Consider the following 22,723-nt stretch of genomic DNA (forward strand, 5'->3'; position numbering starts at 1 on the left):
AACCCCTTAGTTCTAGTGAAGGGAAATCGTAATGCTACAGAATACAATGACATTCTAGATGATTCTGTGCTTCCAACTTTGTGGCAACAGTTTGGGCAATGTCCGGGTGGTAGTTGTCCCATGGACGATTTCTCCCCTCTCTCTCCAGCTCTTTCATAGTTACCATTGGCCTCTTGGTTGCTTCTTGGTCTAATACCTTCCTTAGGGTTTTGGTGGACGACCTTCTCTAGTCAGAAGTAGCGGTTGTGCCATATTCTTTCCATTTATTTTTTAATTTTTTATAATGGATTTAACAGTGAGTTCTTGACCTACTGATGGTGTGGCTGCTATGACAACGGGCTGTTCAGACTGTACTCAGGCCTGTACTGACATTTGTGTCTGTAGCTGTAGGGTTCCCTATAAAGTGCATAGGGCCCAGGTAAAAAGTTGTGTATTGAGTTCAACACAGTGTTCATTTTCAGATACTTTCCGTCTTCCTTCTTCTATCCAGATCCAACCTTGAAGCATAATTAATCTACCCAGTGTATGATAGCCATCTTCAATGAGCATGAATTCATTAGCTGTCATTACAGATTTCATATGGGGAGAGGCCACAGAACAGGGGATGAGGAGGAGGAGGGCTCCACAGAACAGATTAAATCAAATTTATCCTGCATCTGTCGCTCTCTCTCTCTCTCTCCATTTCTCTCTCTGTCCCCCCTCTCTCCTCTCTCTGTCTCTTCCTCTCTCCCTCCATCTTTCTCCCTCCCAATCTCTCCCTCTCTCGTAACAACCATGTTAATTCAAGTAGTTGAACAATCAGGTGCTCTCTCTCAGTATAGTGGAGGAGTAATCTGCCGGAGGCTGAGTATTTCATATGATCTTAACCAGACATAAACAAATTCAATTCCTACAGCTTGATGGACAAAAAGTGGTGTGTTTAATTCAAATAATCAGCACAAGGTAAGAAGTCCATCAGACCATGGGCCCTGATCAAAACAAGTAGTGAAGTCAGAGCTTGATTACAACCAAAACGCGTTTATTTGGCTCACTCAGTTATGGCTTGACCAGTAAAAATAAGAACATGCACTCAGCAAAAAAAGAAACGTCTCTTTTTCAGGACCCTGTCTTTCAAAGATAATATCCTTATTGGCCTTCTTGCAACACCTAAGTTAAGAAAATATTTACTAAATAAACTAATGCAACATATTGAATGCCAACCCACCGAAGAAGAAGAAGTCCTGTTGCGCTATGACAGTCTGGGAACAGGAAGTTCCGGGCAGGCTCCAGCCACAATTGTTCTCTGAAGACGATAGCGTGTGTGTCCGTTTCAAAAGTATTACTAAAGGTATGCAATAGCACGTTTAAACTTCATAATATCTTAAGAACATGTCGTAACATGTTAGGTAACAAATCCGTCAAGGTATTATCGCGTTTGCTAAAGGTTTTATGACGTTATATTTGTGCTTAACCGAGTGAGTGAAGAACGTGATTAAATATAATTTTAGAAGTCACATTTAGTTAACGTTAGCTAGCTAAATTTAGACTTTGGGTTTGTCAGAGTGAATGAATCTACATTATTTCGTCAATCTAATTTCAGAAAGAATCTATTTAATTTAGATTTCCGAGTTCGTTTGACATGTTTATTATTATTTCCATATGTTCATGAGCTGGTAAAATGGCGGCGCCTCTCGGTCTGAGTCAATAGACTTGCAGGCAGTGCGGCTGCACCAGAGAGACAATTTCAGGGTTGTTTTACTGTTTAGAAGCAGAATGTCATGTTCATCTGATTTCTACATGTCACTGTAACAATATTCAGACACATTCAGTTGTTTCTATATTCATCTATAATTGTTACTGTGGTGTGAATGGGAAATACAATCTGTTTTTTGTGAGTGAAAGTGGAAAATAGTACATTGTTCTGCCTCAAACTGCAACCATGTATTAATTGTTTAATTAGTAATTTGTGGATTTAGGAAGACTACTATAGCTTAACTGCACTTAGGGAGTGGACATTATTTTTAATAAGGACATCTGAAAGGAAAATGGATAGCTGTCCGGTCAGCAAAATATATTAGACATAAACCCTCCCTGAACGCCGAAGGAAAAAGTATCCCCTATAGCCAAAATAATAATTAAAACAAAGTGGATAGTAGAGAACATGTCTACCGTTTACCCTCACTTCTTGGACAGACCAGAGCTTTTAGATATGCCATTTTAGAAACTGTGCTTCATCCTGTAAGCATTACATGGCAACGCAGGAATGTTGATAGCGTACAGTGCTGCGGGCCAGATGTTTGTGGGTTGGCAGACCATCGTGAACAAGAGATGGGGTGGATATATCTCTTATGGTAAAATCATTCCATGAATCTATCATCGTATTTGCAGGTCTGAGAAAAAAAATAAGCCTTTTATAAACATTTCATGCAAGTCTACGTCATTTTACGTTTTAGCAGAATCTTTTTTAAAACCACACAGGCTAAGAATGGACAGACAGAGAGAGAGGCCTGTGTTCATCTCATATTTCTCCGATGCCAAATCAATGTGTCTCGTTTACAACGAATTACATCTGAGACCATCTGATCATGGTACTTTAAATAGTTAGGCCTACCTTTACACTAAATAGTTAGGCATACATTTCCTCTCCAGACAGAGTAAAAACCAATTCATGTTTGATCCCAAAATGTGTTCGGAAGCTTCTTAGGGACAGTGTGACACAATTTCTGAACCCACGGAGGCATGCAGAGGTCAAATCAATCTCCTAACACAGCCCCTCAAGTTTTGTAACAATGTGAAGGGCTCCGTATAGCTCCGCATTGACATGATTGGTGGGCGGGAGGTCCAGTATAAAACACAAACTCACTTCCTTGACAACAGCTCTGCTCCGTTAAGCGCAAGAAGTATAAAAGCCCGGATGTCTGCGGAGGATGCATCTGCAGTAAATGCTGTATGGCCACTTCAGATATCGGATTGACCATCCAGTCTTTTAGCAGAGAAATGTAAATCTCTCACTGCTGGCTACTCTCATTCTGTGTCTTTTAACCGAACAAGTATTTCCCTAAAAGCTGTCTGGGTTTAAACGTCTTCTATTGTACAGAAAGTAAATAGCTTAATCAATTGATAGTGACAGAATTAGATTAGTGAGATTAGATATTTATTTTTAGTTTTGTCTCCTGGGCTATAGATGGTTGTAGCTCGGCCTCTGAATGTCAAAGAAACAAAGGAAAGTATTTCCTGATAGTTGTACAGCTTGTTTGTATCGTAAAGCAGCGTGGACCAAAACACTGTTATAGACCACTTTATATAATCAGATCAGTTTTATTTTCTTCATGTTAATCTAACAAGGGGCCTGTGCTTTTTGACATCTTCTTCACTAAAAGAGTCCTATGGCATAACCCCTCATACCCCCTCACACCCCCCCTCATAACCCCTCATACCCCCTCACACCCCCCCAAGTGGAGTCTGGGTTTTAACTCAACAGCCCTTCACTGACATGGAGGTAGGCTATTTAAAGAGTGCATGGTAGGTGGAGGAATAGGCCAGTCCTCGTGCAAGATTGTGTGTATTTTTTGGGACTTGGTCTAATCAACAAAAAAATCTGAAGAAACCTTTCACTCGCTTCCTCACAGCACAGCCATTGGTTAGGATGACACAGCACAGCCATTGGTTAGGATAGGCCGACACAGCACAGCCCCATTGGTTAGGATAGGCCGACACAGCACAGCCATTGGTTAGGATAGGCCGACACAGCACAGCCATTGGTTAGGATAGGCCGACACAGCACAGCCATTGGTTAGGATAGGCCGACACAGCACAGCCATTGGTTAGGATAGGCCGACACAGCACAGCCATTGGTTAGGCAGCATTTTTTTTAAAGTATTGGATTAACACTTGCAGAGCAGGCCGTTGCTCAGGGTTGGAATAATCTTTGCAGTGTGTAATGCAGCCTAGTTGTATTTACACCATCCCAGCAACTATCCTAGAACCACATTATAACTTTGCTCTGTGCTTCTCCCAGCATGCACATCGTATCCTATAGCCCAGGGCTCTCCAACCCTGTTCCTGGAGAGCTACAGTCCTGTAGGCTTTCGCTCCAACCCTAATCTAGCACACCTGATTCTAATAATTAGCTGATAAATTGAACCACAGGGTTGGAGTTAAAACCTACAGGAGGGCAGCTCTCCAGGAACAGGGTTGGAGTTAAAACCTACAGGAGGGCAGCTCTCCAGGAACAGGGTTAGAGTTAAAACCTACAGGAGGGTAGCTCTCCAGAAACATGGTTGGAGTTAAAACCTACAGGAGGGCAGCTCTCCAGGAACATGGTTGGACAGCCCTGCTTTAGCCTATAGGCTATGGATCATTTGATTGACACCACACTAAATAGCCTATAGGCACACTTGATATTGCACGCCCAGCAGAGAATCAGAGATGATTCTCGGGCACACATTGATAAATAGCCAATCAGCGTTCAGGGTTCGAACCACCCAGTTTATAAAGCCTAATAAGCAACTAGTTGTAAAACACTGAGAAATATTGACATGTCATCAATTACAAATGACTACTAAACCTTCCCCTTGACTGACATTGAAAAAGTATAACCCTCATTTTCCTCCAGGTAACCATTCTGGACATTTAGATCCATCTCTTACTTTGGGTCATTTAAAGTGTGAACTTTCTGTCTAATGTTTTGAATGAATGTTTTGTTGTCAATGCTTAGCAACCTGATCTATTGAAATGAGAGAATTGAACAACAAAAAAGATAATACATTTTTGGAGGACAAAGAAAGCACCAGAACTGTCAAGATTGTTTTCTGTTTGTCTTTATTACTACAGGCCGACTCAGATTAAGTCTGAGGCCGGTAACATCAACAGTGAGGACAAACCCAGCCTGCCTCTCTCCTTCCACACTGAGTAGAAACCTACAGTTACTGGGTCCTGATTGTGACAGTGGAGCCCAGTTTGCACTGCAGGATCCAGAGATGGCATCAGTGAAGCTGGAGGACTGCAGTCAAACACTGGAGCTGAATGTCAACATTAAAGATGAAGAAGAGGAGGAGAAGATTAGGACATCTGTTTCTCATGGTAAGAGCAGGTTCCTCATAAATTAGACTGGGTCATAAGTAGAGGTCGCCCGATTATGATTTTTCAATGCCGATACCGATTATTGGAGGACAAAAAAAGCCGATACCGATTAATCGGCCGATTTATTAAAAAAACATTAAAAAAAAATATATATATATATATCATACACACACACACATTTTTGTAATAATGACAATTGCAACAATACTGAATGAACAATGAACACTTTTATTTTAACTTAATATAATACAAAAATACACACACACGCACACAGCTCTGAAGTGACAATGATACTGAAGAGTCTGCTTAGGAGACAAATACTCTCAACCGTTTGAATAAAACAAGAGTTTAAGTTACCTGTGATGAATGTTGAAAACAAAAACTTTAATTTCTATATGCAGGAAATCCTATTTTAATAATGGGCATGGTAAGAATTGACAACCAAAGTGCGAGTCATAATTCCCATGGCACATTCTAGCAAAATTTGAAAAGCGGTTTATTTTTTAGATTCACTTAAAATAAGGTCTGTGTTTCGTGTAGGCTTACATCACCGTGCCAATTTTATAGCTGTGTAGATATCCATAGGACAAGGTAACTCTGATCAATATTGGCTAAATATAAGCGAAGATACATTTTTTTGTAGAGTGGATTTATGAAAATATGTTGACAAACGTTACCTTATCCTAGTGAGATTTACACGGGTATCAAAACGTCGAGGCGGTTTAAGCCTGCACGAAACACAGACCTTATTTGAAGTAGATCAAGACATTCTCTATGGAAGACATGAACGGTAAAATAACGAAGGAACCCCTTTCAAATTCAGCCGCAAGTTATTACAGGAATTATAACGCGTCGACTATTTCTCTCTAAACCATATACCTTTGACTAATCCGTAAACTATCACCTCGAAAACAAAACGTTTATTCCGTTCCGTATTTTATCTAACGGGTGGCATCCATGAGTCTAAATATTCCTGTTACATTGCACAACCTTCAATGTTGTCATAATTACGTAAAATTCTGGCAAATTAGTTCGCAAAGATCCAGGCGGCCCAAACTGTTGCATATGCCCTGACTCTGAGTGCAATGAACGCAAGAGAAATGACACAATTTCACCTGGTTAATATTGCTTGCTAACCTGGATTTCTTTTAGCTAAATATGCAGGTTTAAAAACATATACTTGTGTATTGATTTTAAGAAAGGCATTGATGTTTATGGTTAAGTACACATTGGAGCAATGACAGTCATTGATTGATTGTTTTTTATAAGATAAGTTTAATGCTAGCTAGCAACTTACCTTAGCTTACTGCATTCGCTAACAGGCAGGCTCCTCGTGGAGTGCAATGTAATCAGATGTTAGAGCATTGGACTAGTTAACTGTAAGGTTGTAAGATTGGATCCCCCGAGCTGACAAGGTTAAAAATCTGTCGTTCTGCCTCATTGCTTGTGTTTCTTGGCCCAAGCAAGTCTCTTCTTCTTATCGGTGTCCTTTAGTAGTGGTTTATCTGCATCAATTTGACCATGAAGGCCTGATTCACGCAGTCTCCTCTGAACAGTTGATGTTGAGATGTCTGTTACTTGAACTCTGTGAAGCATTTATTTGGGCTGCAATCTGAGGTGGAGTTATTCTAATGAACTTATCCTCTGCAGCAGAGGTAACTCTGGGTCTTCCTTTCCTGTGGTTGTCCTCATGAGAGACAATTTCATCATTGCACTTGATGGTTTTTGCCACTGCACTTGAAGAAACTTTAAAAGTTCTTGAAATGTTCCGTATTGACTGACCTTCATGTCTTAAAGTAATGATGGACTGTCATTTCTCTTTGCTTATTTGAGCTGTTTTTGTCATAATATGGACTTGGTATTTACCAAATAGGGCTATCTTCTGTATACCACCCCTACCTTGTCACAACACAGGTGATTGGCTTAAATGCATTAAGAAGGAAAGAAATTCCACAAATTAATTTTTAACACAGCACACCTGTTAATTGAAATGCATTCCAGGTGACTTCCTCATGAAGCTGGTTGAGAGAATGCAAAGCTTTCATCAAGGCAAAGGGTGGCTACTTTGAAAAATATATTTTTGATGTCTTCACTATTATTCTACAATGTAGAAATAGTAAAAATAAAGAAAAACCCTGGAAGGAGTAGGTGTCCAATCTTTTGACTGGTACTGTATATCACACCAACTGACTGGTTCTTCTGATGTTTACACAGGAGACCGTGTTGAGACATGCTCTACATCCAGAGAGCAACAGCAGGAAGATCACAGAGCTAAGAGGTCTCACCACTGCCCACATTGTGAGGAGAATTTTCCAATTCTATCAAAGCTAAATGTACACTTAAAAATACACACAGGAGACAATCTGTATTCCTGTACTGACTGTGGGAAGAGATTCACAACATCAAGGGCTCTGACACTTCATCAGAGAGTGCACACAGGAGAGAAGCCTTACTCCTGCTCGTACTGTGGAAAATGCTTCACAACATCATCTGAGTTAACAGTTCATCAGAGAACACACACTGGAGAAAAGCCTTATATCTGCTCTGACTGTGGGAAGAGTTTCTCCCACCTGTGTAACTTTAAAGCACACCAACGTATACATGCAGGAGAGAAGCCGTTCTCCTGCTCTGACTGTGGGAAGAGTTTCTCTCAACAGAACCATTTAAAATCACACCAACGTACACACACAGGAGAGAAGCCTTATATCTGCTCTGACTGTAGGAAGAGTTTCTCCCACCTGTGTAACTTTAAAGCACACCAACGTATACATGCAGGAGAGAAGCTGTACTCCTGCTCTGACTGTGGGAAGAGTTTCTCTCAACAGAACCATTTAAAATCACACCAACGTATACACACAGGAGAGAAGCCTTACTACTGCTCCGACTGTGGGAAGAGTTTCTCTCGATTGGATACCTTAAAATCACATGAACGTATACATACAGGAAAGAAGCGTTACTACTGCTCTGACTGTAGGAAGAGTTTCTCCCACCAGGGTAGCTTAAAAAAACACCAACGTATACACACAGGAGAGAAGCCTTACTCCTGCTCTGACTGTGGAAAATGCTTTACAACATCATCTGAGCTAACAGTTCATCAGAGAACACACACTGGAGAAAAGCCTTCCATCTGCTCTGACTGTGGGAAGAGTTTCTCTCAACAGAACCATTTAAAAACACACCAACGTATACACACAGGAGAGAAGCCTTACTACTGCTCTGTCTGTGAGAAGAGTTTCTCTCAAGAGAGCAACTTAACACACCAACGTATACACACAGGAGAGAAGCCTTACTACTGCTCTGACTGTGGGAAGAGTTACTCTCAAGAGAGCAACTTAAAAACACACCAACGTCAACATAAAGGAGAGATACCTCATCAGTTCTCTCAGACCGGATAAGATTAAAATCACTCCATCACTCAGTTTTCATCTCATTGCTTGACTTGGACTGAAATAGGTGCCGGTACTGTTTTATATTTAGCTTCCACCACATACATCATTCATAAGTAAATTATCTGTTATAGAATATAAATTGGTATGTGTTATTCACTGACATGTGGACTTAAACTTCATTGTGTTCTGTGACATTTTAATCACTGCGTTTTAGAGATGATCTCTTTATCTATGTATGTTTCTGTTGTGAGGTCAACACACGTCTAGCAGATTGAATAAGTCTGTCATAGAATAACAACCTATTTGTATTATACGGTTATTCATCAGTTCTGCCCCACAAAGGAAAATGTCAATAAACTCACTGATGTACTTTCTGCAGATTCAGTTTGTTATATTTTCCATGTTGTTCGAGAGTCAGGGGTTGTACATTGTTATTAAAATAACAAGAATGATCAAATTGCATCAGTCAATAGTTCTTTTTTTTACTACTACAGAATTTTCAGTTTCAGATAATTATTTTTAACTATTGGACAAGTACAAATAATTTGGACAAGGGGCAAAAAAGACAATGTCAAGCCCTGACATACTTAAGAAGGTACAAACTGCACTTTATATACTAGAGTATGTGGACACCCCTTCAAATTAGTGGATTCGGCTATTTCAGCCACAGCCGTTGCTGACAGGTGTATAGAATCGAGCACACCGCTATGCAATCTCCATAGACAAACACTGGCAGTAGAATGGCCTTACTGAAGAGCTCAGTGACTTTCAAAGTGGCACATCATAGGATGCCACCTTTCCAACAAGTCAGTTTGTCAAATTTCTGCCGTGCTAGAGCTGCCCCGGTCAACTGTAACTGCTGTTATTGTGAAGTGGAAACGTCTATGAGCAACAAGGTCTCAGCCACAAAGTGGTAGTGCATAAAAATCGTCTGTCCTCGGTTGCAACACTCACTACCGAGTTTCAAACTGCCTCTGGAAGCAATGTCAGCACAAGAACTGTTTGTCTGGAGCTTCATGAAATGGGTTTCCATGGCCGAGCAGCCACACACAAGCCTAAGATCACCATGCACAATGCTAAGCGTCGGCTGGAGTGGTGTAAAGCTCGCCGCCATTGGACTCTGGAGCAGTGGAAACGCGTTCTCTAGAATGGTAAATCACGCCTTACCATCTGGCAGTCCGACGGACGAATTTGGGTTTGGCAGATGCTAGGAGAACGCTACCTGCCCGAATACATAGTGCCAACTGTAAAGTTTGGGGGAGGAGGAATAATGGTCTGGGGCTGTTTTTCATGGTTTGGGCAAAACCCCTTAGTTCTAGTGAAGGGAAATCGTAATGCTACAGCATACAATGACATTCTAGATGATTCTGTGCTTCCAACTTTGTGGCAACAGTTTGGGCAATGTCCGGGTGGTAGTTGTCCCATGGACGATTTCTCCCCTCTCTCTCCAGCTCTTTCATAGTTACCATTGGCCTCTTGCTTGCTTCTCGGTCTAATACCTTCCTTACCCGGTCACTGAGTTTTGGTGGACGACCTTCTCTAGTCAGAAGTAGCGGTTGTGCCATATTCTTTCCATTTATTTATTTATTTTTTAGAATGGATTTAACAGTGAGTTCTTGACCTACTGATGGTGTGGCTGCTATGACAACGGGCTGTTCAGACTGTACTCAGGCCTGTACTGACATGTGTGTCTGTAGCTGTAGGGTTCCCTATAAAGTGCATAGGGCCCAGGTAAAAAGTTGTGTATTGAGTTCAACACAGTGTTCATTTTCAGATACTTTCCGTCTTCCTTCTATCCAGATCCAACCTTGAAGCATAATTCATCTACCCAGTGTATGATAGCCATCTTCAATGAGCATGAATTCATGAGCTGTATTTACAGATTCCATATGGGGAGAGGCCACAGAACAGGGGATGAGGAGGAGGAGGGCTCCACAGAACAGATTCAATCAAATGTATCCTGCATTTGTCGCTCTCTCTCCATTTCCCTCTCTGTCCCTCTCTCCCTCCCCCCTCTCTCCATCCCCCCTATCCTCTCTCTCTGTCTCTTCCTCTCTCCTTCCCTGTCTTTCTCCCTCCCAATCTCTCCCTCTCTCGTAACAACCATGCTAATTAAAGTAGTTGAGCAATCAGGTGCTCTCTCTCAGTATAAGTGGAGGAGTAATCTGCCAGAGGCTGAGTTTTTCATATGATCTTAACCAGACATAAACAAATTCAATTCCTACAGCTTGATGGACAAAAAGTGGTGTGTTTAATTCAAATAATCAGCACAAGGTAAGAAGTCCATCAGACCATGGGCCCTGATCAAAACAAGTAGTGAAGTCAGAGCTTGATTACAACCAAAACGCGTTTATTTGGCTCACTCAGTTATGGCTTGACCAGTAAAAATAAGAACATGCACTCAGCAAAAAAAGAAACGTCTCTTTTTCAGGACCCTGTCTTTCAAAGATAATATCCTTATTGGCCTTCTTGCAACACCTAAGTTAAGAAAATATTTACTAAATAAACTAATGCAACATATTGAATGCCAACCACCATTAAAACCACCGAAGAAGAAGAAGTCCTGTTGCGCTTTGATAGTCTGGGAACAGGAAGTTCCGGGCAGGTTCCAGCCACAATTGTTCTCTGAAGACGATAGCGTGTGTGTCCGTTTCAAAAGTATTACTAAAGGTATGCAATAGCACGTTTAAACTTCATAATATCTTAAGAACATGTCGTAACGTGTTAGGTAACAAATTCGTCAAGGTATTGTCGCGTTTGCTAAAGGTTTTATGACGTTATATTTGTGCTTAACCGAGTGAGTGAAGAACGTGATTAAATATAATTTTAGAAGTCACATTTAGTTAACGTTAGCTAGCTAAATTTAGACTTTGGGTTTGTCAGAGTGAATGCATGTACATTATTTCGTCAATTTAATTTCATAAAGAATCAATTGATTATAGATTTCCGAGTTCGTTTGACATGTTTATTATTATTATTATTTCCATATGTTAATGAGCTGGTAAAATGGCGGCGCCTCTCGGTCTGAGTCAATAGACTTGCAGGCTGTGCGGCTGCACCAGAGCGACTGTTTCAGGGTTGTTTTACTGTTTAGAAGCAGAATGTCATGTTAATCTGATTTCTACATGTCACTGTAACAATATTCAGACACATTCAGTTGTTTCTATATTCATCTATAATTGTTACTGTGGTGTGAATGGGAAATACAATCTGTTTTTTGTGAGTGAAAGTGGAAAATAGTACATTGTTCTGCCTCAAACTGCAACCATGTATTAATTGTTTACTTAGTAATTTGTGAATTTAGGAAGACTACTATAGATTAACTGCACTTAGGGAGTGGACATTATTTTTAATAAGGACATCTGAAAGGAAAATGGATAGCTGTCCGGTCAGAAAAATATATTAGACATAAACCCTCCCTGAACTGTGAAAAAAAAAAAATCCCCTATAGCCAAAATAATAATTAAAACAAAGTGGATAGTAGAGAACATGTCTACCGTTTACCCTCACTTCTTGGACAGACCAGAGCCTTTAGATATGCCATTTTAGAAACTGTGCTTCATCCTGTAAGCATTACATGGCAACTTAGGAATGTTGATAGCGTACAGTGCTGCGGGCCAGATGTTTGTGGGTTGGCAGACCATCGTGAACAAGAGTAGGGGTGGATATATCTCTTATGGTAAAATCATTCCATGAATCTATCATCGTATTTGCAGGTCTGAGAAAAAAAATGGCCTTTTATAAACATTTCATACAAGTCTACGTCATTTTATGTATTCGCAGAATCTTTTTTAAAACCACACAGGCTAAGAATGGACAGACAGAGAGAGAGGCCTGTGTGTTCATCTCATATTTCTCCGATGCCAAATCAATGTGTCTCGTAGTACAACGAAACTGCCCCTGTTTGCAAATAATGAAATGTGAGACCATCTGATCATGGTACTTTAAATAGTTAGTCCTACCTTTCCTCTAAATAGTTAGTCCTACCTTTCCTCTAAATAGTTAGGCCTACCTTTACACTACACTAAATAGTTAGGCCTACCTTTACACTAAATAGTTAGTCCTACCTTTCCTCTAAATAGTTAGGCCTACCTTTACACTACACTAAATAGTTAGGCCTACCTTTACACTAAATAGTTAGGCCTACCTTTACACTAAATAGTTAGGCCTACCTTTACACTAAATAGTTAGGCCTACCTTTACACTAAATAGTTAGGCCTACCTTTACACTAAATAGTTAGGCCTACCTTTCCTCTCCAGACAGAGTAAAAGCCAATTCATGTTTGATCCCAAAATGTGTTCGGAAGCTTCTTAGGGACAGTGTGACACAATTTCTGAACCCACGGAGGCAGAGGTCAAATCAATCTCTTAACGCATCGCCGTGTGCCTCTTCAAGTTTTGTAACAATGTGAAGGGCTCCGTATAGCTCTGCATTGACATGATTGGTGGGCGTGAGGTCCAGTATAAACACAAACTCACTTCCTTGACAACAGCTCTGCTCCGTTAAGCGTAAGAAGTATAAAAGCCCGGATATCTGCGGAGGATGCATCTGCAGTAAATGCTGTATGGCCACTTCAGATATCGGATTGACCATCCAGTCTTTTAGCAGAGAAATGTAAATCTCTCACTGCTGGCTACTCTCATTCTGTGTCTTTAACCCAACAAGTATTTCCCTAAAAGCTGTCTGGGTTTAAACGTCTTCTATTGTACAGAAACTAAATAGCTTAATCAATTGGTAGTGACAGAATTAGATTACTTCCCAAGAAAAGTCATTTGTTTTGTCTCCTGGGCTATAGAGGGTTATATCTCAGCCTCTGAATGTCAAAGAAACAAAGTAAAGTCTTTCCTGGTAGTTGTACAGCTTGTTTGTGGCGTAAAGCAGCGTGGACCAAAACACTGTTATAGACCACTTTATATAATCAGATCCGTTTTATTTTCTTCATGTTAATCTAACAAGAGCCTGTGCTTTTTGACATCTTCTTCACTAAAAGAGGCCTATGGCATAACCCCTCATACCTCCTCACACCCCCCAAGTGGAGTCTGGCTTTTAACTCAACAGCCCTTCACTGACATGGAGGTAGGCTGTTTAAAGAGTGCATGGTGGGTGGAGGAATAGGCCAGTCCTCGTGCAAGATAGTGATTATGTTTTGGGGGGACTAGGTCTAATCAACAACAAAATGTGAAACCTTTCACTCTCTTCCTCAACTGCCACCATAGGCCGACACAGCACAGCCATTGGTTAGGATAGGCCGACACAGCACAGCCATTGGTTAGGATAGGCCGACACAGCACAGCCATTGGTTAGGATAGGCCGACACAGCACAGCCATTGGTTAGGATAGGCCGACACAGCACAGCCATTGGTTAGGATAGGCCGACACAGCACAGCAATTGGTTAGGATAGGCCGACACAGCACAGACATTGGTTAGGATGACACAGCACAGACATTGGGTAGGATAGGCCGACACAGCACAGACATTGGTTAGGATGACACAGCACAGCCATTGGTTAGGATAGGCCGACACAGCACAGCCATTGGTTAGGCAGCATTTAAAAAAAAAGTTTTGGCTCAACAAGCACAGAGCAGGCCGCTGCTCAGGGTTGGAATAACCTTTGCAGTGTGTAATACAGCCTAGTTGTATTTACACCATCCCAGCAGCTATCCTAGAACCACATTATAACTTAGCTCTGTGCTTCTCCCAGCATGCACATCGTATCCTATAGCCCAGGGCTCTCCAACCCTGTTCCTGGAGAGCTACAGTCCTGTAGGCTTTCGCTCCAACCCTAATCTAGCACACCTGATTCTATAAACTGAACCACTGGGGTTGGAGTGAGAACCTACAGGAGGGTATCTCTCCAGGAACAGGGTTAGAGTTAAAACCTACAGGAGGGCAGCTCTCCAGGAACAGGGTTAGAGTTAAAACCTACAGGATGGTACCTCTCCAGGAACAGGGTTGGAGTTAAAACCTACAGGAGGGCAGCTCTCCAGGAACAGGGTTAGAGTTAAAACCTACAGGAGGGCAGCTCTCCAGGAACAGGGTTAGAGTTAAAACCTACAGGATGGTAGCTCTCCCGGAACATGGTTAGAGTTAAAACCTACAGGAGGGCAGCTCTCCAGAACATGGTTGGACAGCCCTGCTTTAGGCTATGGATCATTTGATTGACACCACACTAAATAACCTATAGTCACGCTTGATATTACGCTCCGAGCAGAAATCAGAGATGAGGGGCGGCATCGGCCACATTGATATATATATATAGCCAATCAGCGTTCAGGGCTCAAATCACTCAGTTTATAAAGCCTAATAAGCAAGTAATTGTAAAACACTGAGAAATATTGACATGTCATCAATTACAAATGACTTGACCCTCTTCTGGACTAGATTAAAACAATACTCAACCCTCCCCTTGACTGACATTGAAAAAGCATTACACTCATTTTCCTCCAGGTAACCATTCTGGACATTTAGATCCATCTCTTACTTTGGGTCATTTAAAGTCTGAACTTTCTGTCTAATGTTTTGAATGAATGTTTTGTTGTTAATGTTTAACTACCTGATCTATTGAAATGAGAGAATTGAACAACAAAAAAGATAATACATTTCTGGAGGACAAAGAAAGCGCCAGAACTGTCAAGATTGTTTTCTGTTTCTCTTTATTACTACAGGCCGACTTAGATTAAGTCTGAGGCTGGTAACATCAACAGTGAGGACAATCCCAGCCTGCCTCTCTCCTTCCCCACTGAGTAGAAACCCACAGTCACTGGGTCCTGATTGTGACAGTGGAGCCCAGTTTGCACTGCTGGATTCAGAGATGGCATCAGTGAAGCTGGAGGACTGCAGTCAAACACTGGAGCTGAATGTCAATATTAAAGATGAAGAAGAGGAGGAGAAGATTGGGAAATCTGTTTCTCATGGTAACAGCAGGTTCCTCATAAATTAGACTGGGTCATAAGTAGAGGTCGACCGATTATGATTTTTTTTTAAACATAAAAAGAAATATATATATATATCATACACACACACACATTTTTGTAATAATGACAATTGCAACAATACTGAATGAACAATGAACACTTTTATTTTAACTTAATATAATACAAAAATACACACACACGCACACAGCTCTGAAGTGACAATGATACTGAAGAGTCTGCTTAGGAGACAAATACTCTCAACTGTTTGAATAAAACTAGAGTTTAAGTTACCTGTGATGAATGTTGAAAACAAAAACTTTAATTTCTATATGCAGGAAATCCTATTTTAATAATGGGCATGGTAAGAATTGACAACCAAAGTGCGAGTCATAATTCCCATGACACATTCTAGCAAAATCTGAAAAGCGGTTTATTTTTAGATTCACTTAAAATAAGGTCTGTGTTTCGTGTAGGCTTACATCACCGTGCCAATTTTATAACTGTGTAGATATCCATAAGACAAGGTAACTCTGATCAATATTGGCTAAATATAATCGAAGATACATTTTTTTGTAGAGTGGATTTATGAAAATATGTTGACAAACGTTACCTTATCCTAGTGAGATTTACACGGGTATCAAAACGTCGAGGCGGTTTAAACCTGCACGAAACACAGACCTTATTTGAAGTAGATCAAGACATTCTCTATGGAAGACATGAACGGTAAAATAACGAAGGAACCCCTTTCAAGTTCAGCCGCAAGTTATTACAAGAATTATAACGCGTCAACTATTTCTCTCTAAACCATATACCTTTGACTAATCCGGAAACTATCACCTCGAAAACAAAACGTTTATTCCTTTCTTTATTTTATCTAGCGGGTGGCATCCATGAGTATAAATATTCCTGTTACATTGCACAACCTTCAATGTTGTCATAATTACGTAAAATTCTGGCAAATTAGTTCGCAAAGAGCTTGGCGGCCCAAACTGTTGCATATACCCTGACTCTGCGTGCAATGAACGCAAGAGAAATTACACAATTTCACCTGGTTAATATTGCCTGCTAACCTGGATTTCTTTTAGCTAAATATGCAGGTTTAAAAATATATACTTGTGTATTGATTTTAAGAAAGGCATTGATGTTTATGGTTAAGTACACATTGGAGCAATGACAGTCATTGATTGATTGTTTTTTATAAGATAAGTTTAATGCTAGCTAGCAACTTGCCATAGCTTACTGCATTCGCTAACAGGCAGGCTCCTCGTGGAGTGCAATGTAATCAGGTGTTAGAGCATTGGACTAGTTAACTGTAAGGTTGTAAGATTGTATCCCCCGAGCTGACAAGGTTAAAAATCTGTCGTTCTGCCTCGTTCCTAGGCTGTCATTGAAAATAAGAATGTGTTCTTAACTGACTTGCCTAGTTAAATAAAGATTAAATAAAGGTGTAAAATAAATAAATAAATAATCGGCAAATCGGCGCCCAAAAATACCGATTTCCAATTGTTATGAAAACTTGAAATCGACCCCGATTTCAAAAGTACATTTCTTGTCTTTCATAATTTGGTCAGATATACTTGGATGTGTAGCGTCAGCGTTTGTTGCTGACATGTCATCCCTAAGTTTGCTTATCTTGCCAATGAAAAAATCATTACAGTAGTTGGGAATGTCAGTAGGTTTTGTGATAAATGAGTCATCTGATCCAATGAATGATGGAGCCGAGTTGGCTTTTTTCGCCAGAATTTCATTTAAGGTGCCCCAAACCTTTTTACTATCATTCTTTAAATAATTTATCTTTGTTTCATAGTGTAGTTTCTTCTTCTTTAGTTTAGTCACATGATTTCTTAATTTGCATTACATTTGCCAATCAGTTGGGCTGCCAGACTTATTTGCCATTCCTTTTGCCTCATCCCTCTCAACAATACAATTTTTCAATACCTCATCAATCCAAGGAGATTTAAGTCTTTACAGTCATTTCCTTAATGGGTGCGTGCTTATTAGTAACCGCAATAAGCAATTTTATAAATGTGTGAAGTGCAGCGTCTGGCTGCTCCTCATTACACACCAGACCAGCAAATATTCTTTACATCATCAACATATGAATCACTACAAAACTTATTGTATGACCTCTTATACGCTATATTAGGCCCAACCTTTGGAACTTTGGTTTTCCTAGATATGTTTATTATATTGTGATCAATACATCCTGTAGATGTGGATACTGCTTTAAAGCACATTTCTGCAGCATTAGTAAAGATGTGATCAATACCTGTTTCATTCCTGTGCTGTTATAAATACCCTGGTAGGTTGACTGACTGGTTACATTTAGATGTTTTGTTGTTGAGTGGGCAGCTTGATGAGAACCAGTCAATGTTTCACATGTCATCCAGGTACTGACTGTTAGCACCTGGTGGTCTATAGCAGCTTCCCACCAGAATGGGCTTTAGGTGAGGCAGATGAACCTGTAGCCATATTACTTCAACAGTATTTAACATTAGATCGTCTCTAAGCTGTCCAGGAATGTGGTTCTGAATATAGACAGCAACACCGCCTCCGTTGGCATTTCTGTCTTTTCTGTAAATGTTATAACCATGTATTGCTACCACTGTATCATCAACGGTATTATCTCAGTGAGTGTCAGAATATGAATGTCATCTGTTACAAGCAAGTAATTGATTTCATGGACCTTGTTTCTCAGGCTACATATGTTAATGTGGGCTATTTTTTATCACTTTTCTGGGTTGCTTGATTGTTTTTAATGCTTTACTGAGAAGCTTATTAGGTAGACTTATATTATGTACATTGGAGCTGATAGTGCAGGGTGAGCTGCACAAAGTGGTCTTCTTACTAGGGCACACCGGTAGCCATGCTGGTTAAGTGTGGCTTTAAATTCTAAATAAATCACTGACAGTGTCACCAGCAAAGCCTCCATTGCTTCACGTTGGGAACCACACATGCGGAGAGCATCCGTTCACCCACACCACGTCTCAGAAAGACATGGCGATTGGAACCAAAAGGACAGACCAACGGACAGACTTCCCCCGGTCTAATGTCCATTGCTCGTGTTTCTTGGCCCAAGTAATTCTCTTCTTCATATTGGTGTCCTTTAGTAGTGGTTTATTTGCATCAATTCGACCATGAAGGTCTGATTCACGCCAGTCTCCTCTGAACAGTTGATGTTGAGATGTATGTTACTTGAACTCTGTGAAGCATTTCTTTGGGCTGCAATCTGAGGTGCAGTTATTCTAATGAACTTATCCTCTGCAGCAGAGGTAACTCTGGGTCTTCCTTTCCTGTGGTTGTCCTCATGAGAGACAGTTTCATCATTGCACTTGATGGATTTTGTGACTGCACTTGAAGAAACTTTAAAAGTTCTTGAAATGTTCCGTATTGAGTGACCTTCATGTCTTAAAGTAATGATGGACTGTCATTTCTCTTTGCTTATTTGAGCTGTTTTTGTAATAATATGGACTTGGTATTTACCAAATAGGGCTATCTTCTGTATACCACCCCTACCTTGTCACAACACAGGTGATTAGCTCAAATGCATTAAGAAGGAAAGAAATTCCACAAATTAACTTTTAACAAGGCACACCTGTTAATTGAAATGCATTCCAGGTGACTTCCTCATGAAGCTGGTTGAGAGAATGCAAAGCTTTCATCAAGGCAAAGGGTGGCTACTATGAAAAATTGAAAATATATTTTTGTTGTCTTCACTATTATTCTACAATGTAGAAATAGTAAAAATAAAGAAAAACACCTGAATGAGTAGGTGTTCAAACTTTTGACTGGTACTGTACATCACACCAACTGACTGGTTCTTCTGATGTTTACACAGGAGACCGTGTTGAGACATTCTCTACATCCAGAGAGACACAGCAGGAAGATCACACAGCTAAGAAGTCTCACCACTGCCCACATTGTGGGAAGAATTTTCCAATTCTATCAAAGCTAAAAGTACACTTAAAAATACACACAGGAGACAATCTGTATTCCTGTACTGACTGTGGGAAGAGATTCACAACATCAAGGGCTCTGAAACTTCATCAGAGAGTGCACACTGGAGAGAAGCCTTACTCCTGCTCGTACTGTGGAAAATGCTTCACAACATCATCTGAGTTAACAGTTCATCAGAGAACACACACTGGAGAAAAGCCTTATATCTGCTCTGACTGTGGGAAGAGTTTCTCCCACCTGTGTAACTTTAAAGCACACCAACGTATACATGCAGGAGAGAAGCCGTTCTCCTGCTCTGACTGTGGGAAGAGTTTCTCTCAACAGAACCATTTAAAATCACACCAACGTACACACACAGGAGAGAAGCCTTATATCTGCTCTGACTGTAGGAAGAGTTTCTCCCACCTGTGTAACTTTAAAGCACACCAACGTATACATGCAGGAGAGAAGCTGTACTCCTGCTCTGACTGTGGGAAGAGTTTCTCTCAACAGAACCATTTAAAATCACACCAACGTATACACACAGGAGAGAAGCCTTACTACTGCTCCGACTGTGGGAAGAGTTTCTCTCGATTGGATACCTTAAAATCACATGAACGTATACATACAGGAAAGAAGCGTTACTACTGCTCTGACTGTAGGAAGAGTTTCTCCCACCAGGGTAGCTTAAAAAAACACCAACGTATACACACAGGAGAGAAGCCTTACTCCTGCTCTGACTGTGGAAAATGCTTTACAACATCATCTGAGCTAACAGTTCATCAGAGAACACACACTGGAGAAAAGCCTTCCATCTGCTCTGACTGTGGGAAGAGTTTCTCTCAACAGAACCATTTAAAAACACACCAACGTATACACACAGGAGAGAAGCCTTACTACTGCTCTGTCTGTGAGAAGAGTTTCTCTCAAGAGAGCAACTTAACACACCAACGTATACACACAGGAGAGAAGCCTTACTACTGCTCTGACTGTGGGAAGAGTTACTCTCAAGAGAGCAACTTAAAAACACACCAACGTCAACATAAAGGAGAGATACCTCATCAGTTCTCTCAGACCGGATAAGATTAAAATCACTCCATCACTCAGTTTTCATCTCATTGCTTGACTTGGACTGAAATAGGTGCCGGTACTGTTTTATATTTAGCTTCCACCACATACATCATTCATAAGTAAATTATCTGTTATAGAATATAAATTGGTATGTGTTATTGACTGACATGTGAACTTAAACTTCATTGTGTTCTGTGACATTTTAATCACTGCGTTTTAGAGATGATCTCTTTATCTATGTATGTTTCTGTTGTGAGGTCAACACACGTCTAGCAGATTGAATAAGTCTGTCATAGAATAACAACCTATTTGTATTATACGGTTATTCATCAGTTCTGCCCCACAAAGGAAAATGTCAATAAACTCACTGATGTACTTTCTGCAGATTCAGTTTGTTATATTTTCCATGTTGTTCGAGAGTCAGGGGTTGTACATTGTTATTAAAATAACAAGAATGATCAAATTGCATCAGTCAATAGTTCTTTTTTTTACTACTACAGAATTTTCAGTTTCAGATAATTATTTTTAACTATTGGACAAGTACAAATAATTTGGACAAGGGGCAAAAAAGACAATGTCAAGCCCTGACATACTTAAGAAGGTACAAACTGCACTTTATATACTAGAGTATGTGGACACCCCTTCAAATTAGTGGATTCGGCTATTTCAGCCACAGCCGTTGCTGACAGGTGTATAGAATCGAGCACACCGCTATGCAATCTCCATAGACAAACACTGGCAGTAGAATGGCCTTACTGAAGAGCTCAGTGACTTTCAAAGTGGCACATCATAGGATGCCACCTTTCCAACAAGTCAGTTTGTCAAATTTCTGCCGTGCTAGAGCTGCCCCGGTCAACTGTAACTGCTGTTATTGTGAAGTGGAAACGTCTATGAGCAACAAGGTCTCAGCCACAAAGTGGTAGTGCATAAAAATCGTCTGTCCTCGGTTGCAACACTCACTACCGAGTTTCAAACTGCCTCTGGAAGCAATGTCAGCACAAGAACTGTTTGTCTGGAGCTTCATGAAATGGGTTTCCATGGCCGAGCAGCCACACACAAGCCTAAGATCACCATGCACAATGCTAAGCGTCGGCTGGAGTGGTGTAAAGCTCGCCGCCATTGGACTCTGGAGCAGTGGAAACGCGTTCTCTAGAATGGTAAATCACGCCTTACCATCTGGCAGTCCGACGGACGAATTTGGGTTTGGCAGATGCTAGGAGAACGCTACCTGCCCGAATACATAGTGCCAACTGTAAAGTTTGGGGGAGGAGGAATAATGGTCTGGGGCTGTTTTTCATGGTTTGGGCAAAACCCCTTAGTTCTAGTGAAGGGAAATCGTAATGCTACAGCATACAATGACATTCTAGATGATTCTGTGCTTCCAACTTTGTGGCAACAGTTTGGGCAATGTCCGGGTGGTAGTTGTCCCATGGACGATTTCTCCCCTCTCTCTCCAGCTCTTTCATAGTTACCATTGGCCTCTTGCTTGCTTCTCGGTCTAATACCTTCCTTACCCGGTCACTGAGTTTTGGTGGACGACCTTCTCTAGTCAGAAGTAGCGGTTGTGCCATATTCTTTCCATTTATTTATTTATTTTTTAGAATGGATTTAACAGTGAGTTCTTGACCTACTGATGGCGTGGCTGCTATGACAACGGGCTGTTCAGACTGTACTCAGGCCTGTACTGACATGTGTGTCTGTAGCTGTAGGGTTCCCTATAAAGTGCATAGGGCCCAGGTAAAAAGTTGTGTATTGAGTTCAACACAGTGTTCATTTTCAGATACTTTCCGTCTTCCTTCTATCCAGATCCAACCTTGAAGCATAATTCATCTACCCAGTGTATGATAGCCATCTTCAATGAGCATGAATTCATGAGCTGTATTTACAGATTCCATATGGGGAGAGGCCACAGAACAGGGGATGAGGAGGAGGAGGGCTCCACAGAACAGATTCAATCAAATGTATCCTGCATTTGTCGCTCTCTCTCCATTTCCCTCTCTGTCCCTCTCTCCCTCCCCCCTCTCTCCATCCCCCCTATCCTCTCTCTCTGTCTCTTCCTCTCTCCTTCCCTGTCTTTCTCCCTCCCAATCTCTCCCTCTCTCGTAACAACCATGCTAATTAAAGTAGTTGAGCAATCAGGTGCTCTCTCTCAGTATAAGTGGAGGAGTAATCTGCCAGAGGCTGAGTTTTTCATATGATCTTAACCAGACATAAACAAATTCAATTCCTACAGCTTGATGGACAAAAAGTGGTGTGTTTAATTCAAATAATCAGCACAAGGTAAGAAGTCTATCAGACCACGGGCCCTGATCAAAACAAGTAGTGAAGTCAGAGCTTGATTACAACCAAA

At 40.8% G+C, this 22,723-nt stretch overlaps 1 protein-coding gene across 3 annotated transcripts; it reads left to right on the plus strand.

The window, feature by feature from the left end:
- Positions 1-1,218: 1,218 nt before the first annotated feature.
- On the plus strand, positions 1,219-20,753 carry LOC139533056 (zinc finger protein 135-like). Of its 3 annotated transcripts, none has more exons than XM_071331270.1 (3): positions 1,219-1,327; positions 4,813-5,061; positions 19,205-20,753. In XM_071331270.1, exons 1-3 carry the CDS (start codon positions 1,231-1,233, stop codon positions 20,383-20,385), a joined length of 1,527 nt encoding a protein of 508 aa, XP_071187371.1. In that variant the 5' UTR covers positions 1,219-1,230; the 3' UTR covers positions 20,386-20,753. The 3 variants fall into 3 exon arrangements, with proteins under 3 accessions (XP_071187371.1, XP_071187369.1, XP_071187372.1); XM_071331268.1 differs by lacking the exon at positions 19,205-20,753 and adding an exon at positions 7,276-8,824; XM_071331271.1 differs by lacking the exons at positions 1,219-1,327; positions 4,813-5,061 and adding exons at positions 11,040-11,120; positions 15,118-15,366.
- The last annotated feature ends 1,970 nt before the right edge of the window (positions 20,754-22,723 follow it).

This window comes from Salvelinus alpinus, chromosome 10, assembly GCF_045679555.1.
Source record: "Salvelinus alpinus chromosome 10, SLU_Salpinus.1, whole genome shotgun sequence".
In the NCBI taxonomy this organism is placed as follows: Eukaryota; Metazoa; Chordata; class Actinopteri; order Salmoniformes; family Salmonidae; genus Salvelinus; species Salvelinus alpinus.

Bases quoted from the DNA above. Each gene is read 5' to 3' on its own strand.
- LOC139533056 (XM_071331270.1), top strand. From the start codon at position 1,231: ATGACAGTCTGGGAACAGGAAGTTCCGGGCAGGCTCCAGCCACAATTG. The intron at 1,328-4,812 runs GTATGCAATAGC...TTATTACTACAG, and splicing joins TTTCAAAAGTATTACTAAAG to GCCGACTCAGATTAAGTCTG. The intron at 5,062-19,204 runs GTAAGAGCAGGT...ATGTTTACACAG, and splicing joins TAGGACATCTGTTTCTCATG to GAGACCGTGTTGAGACATTC.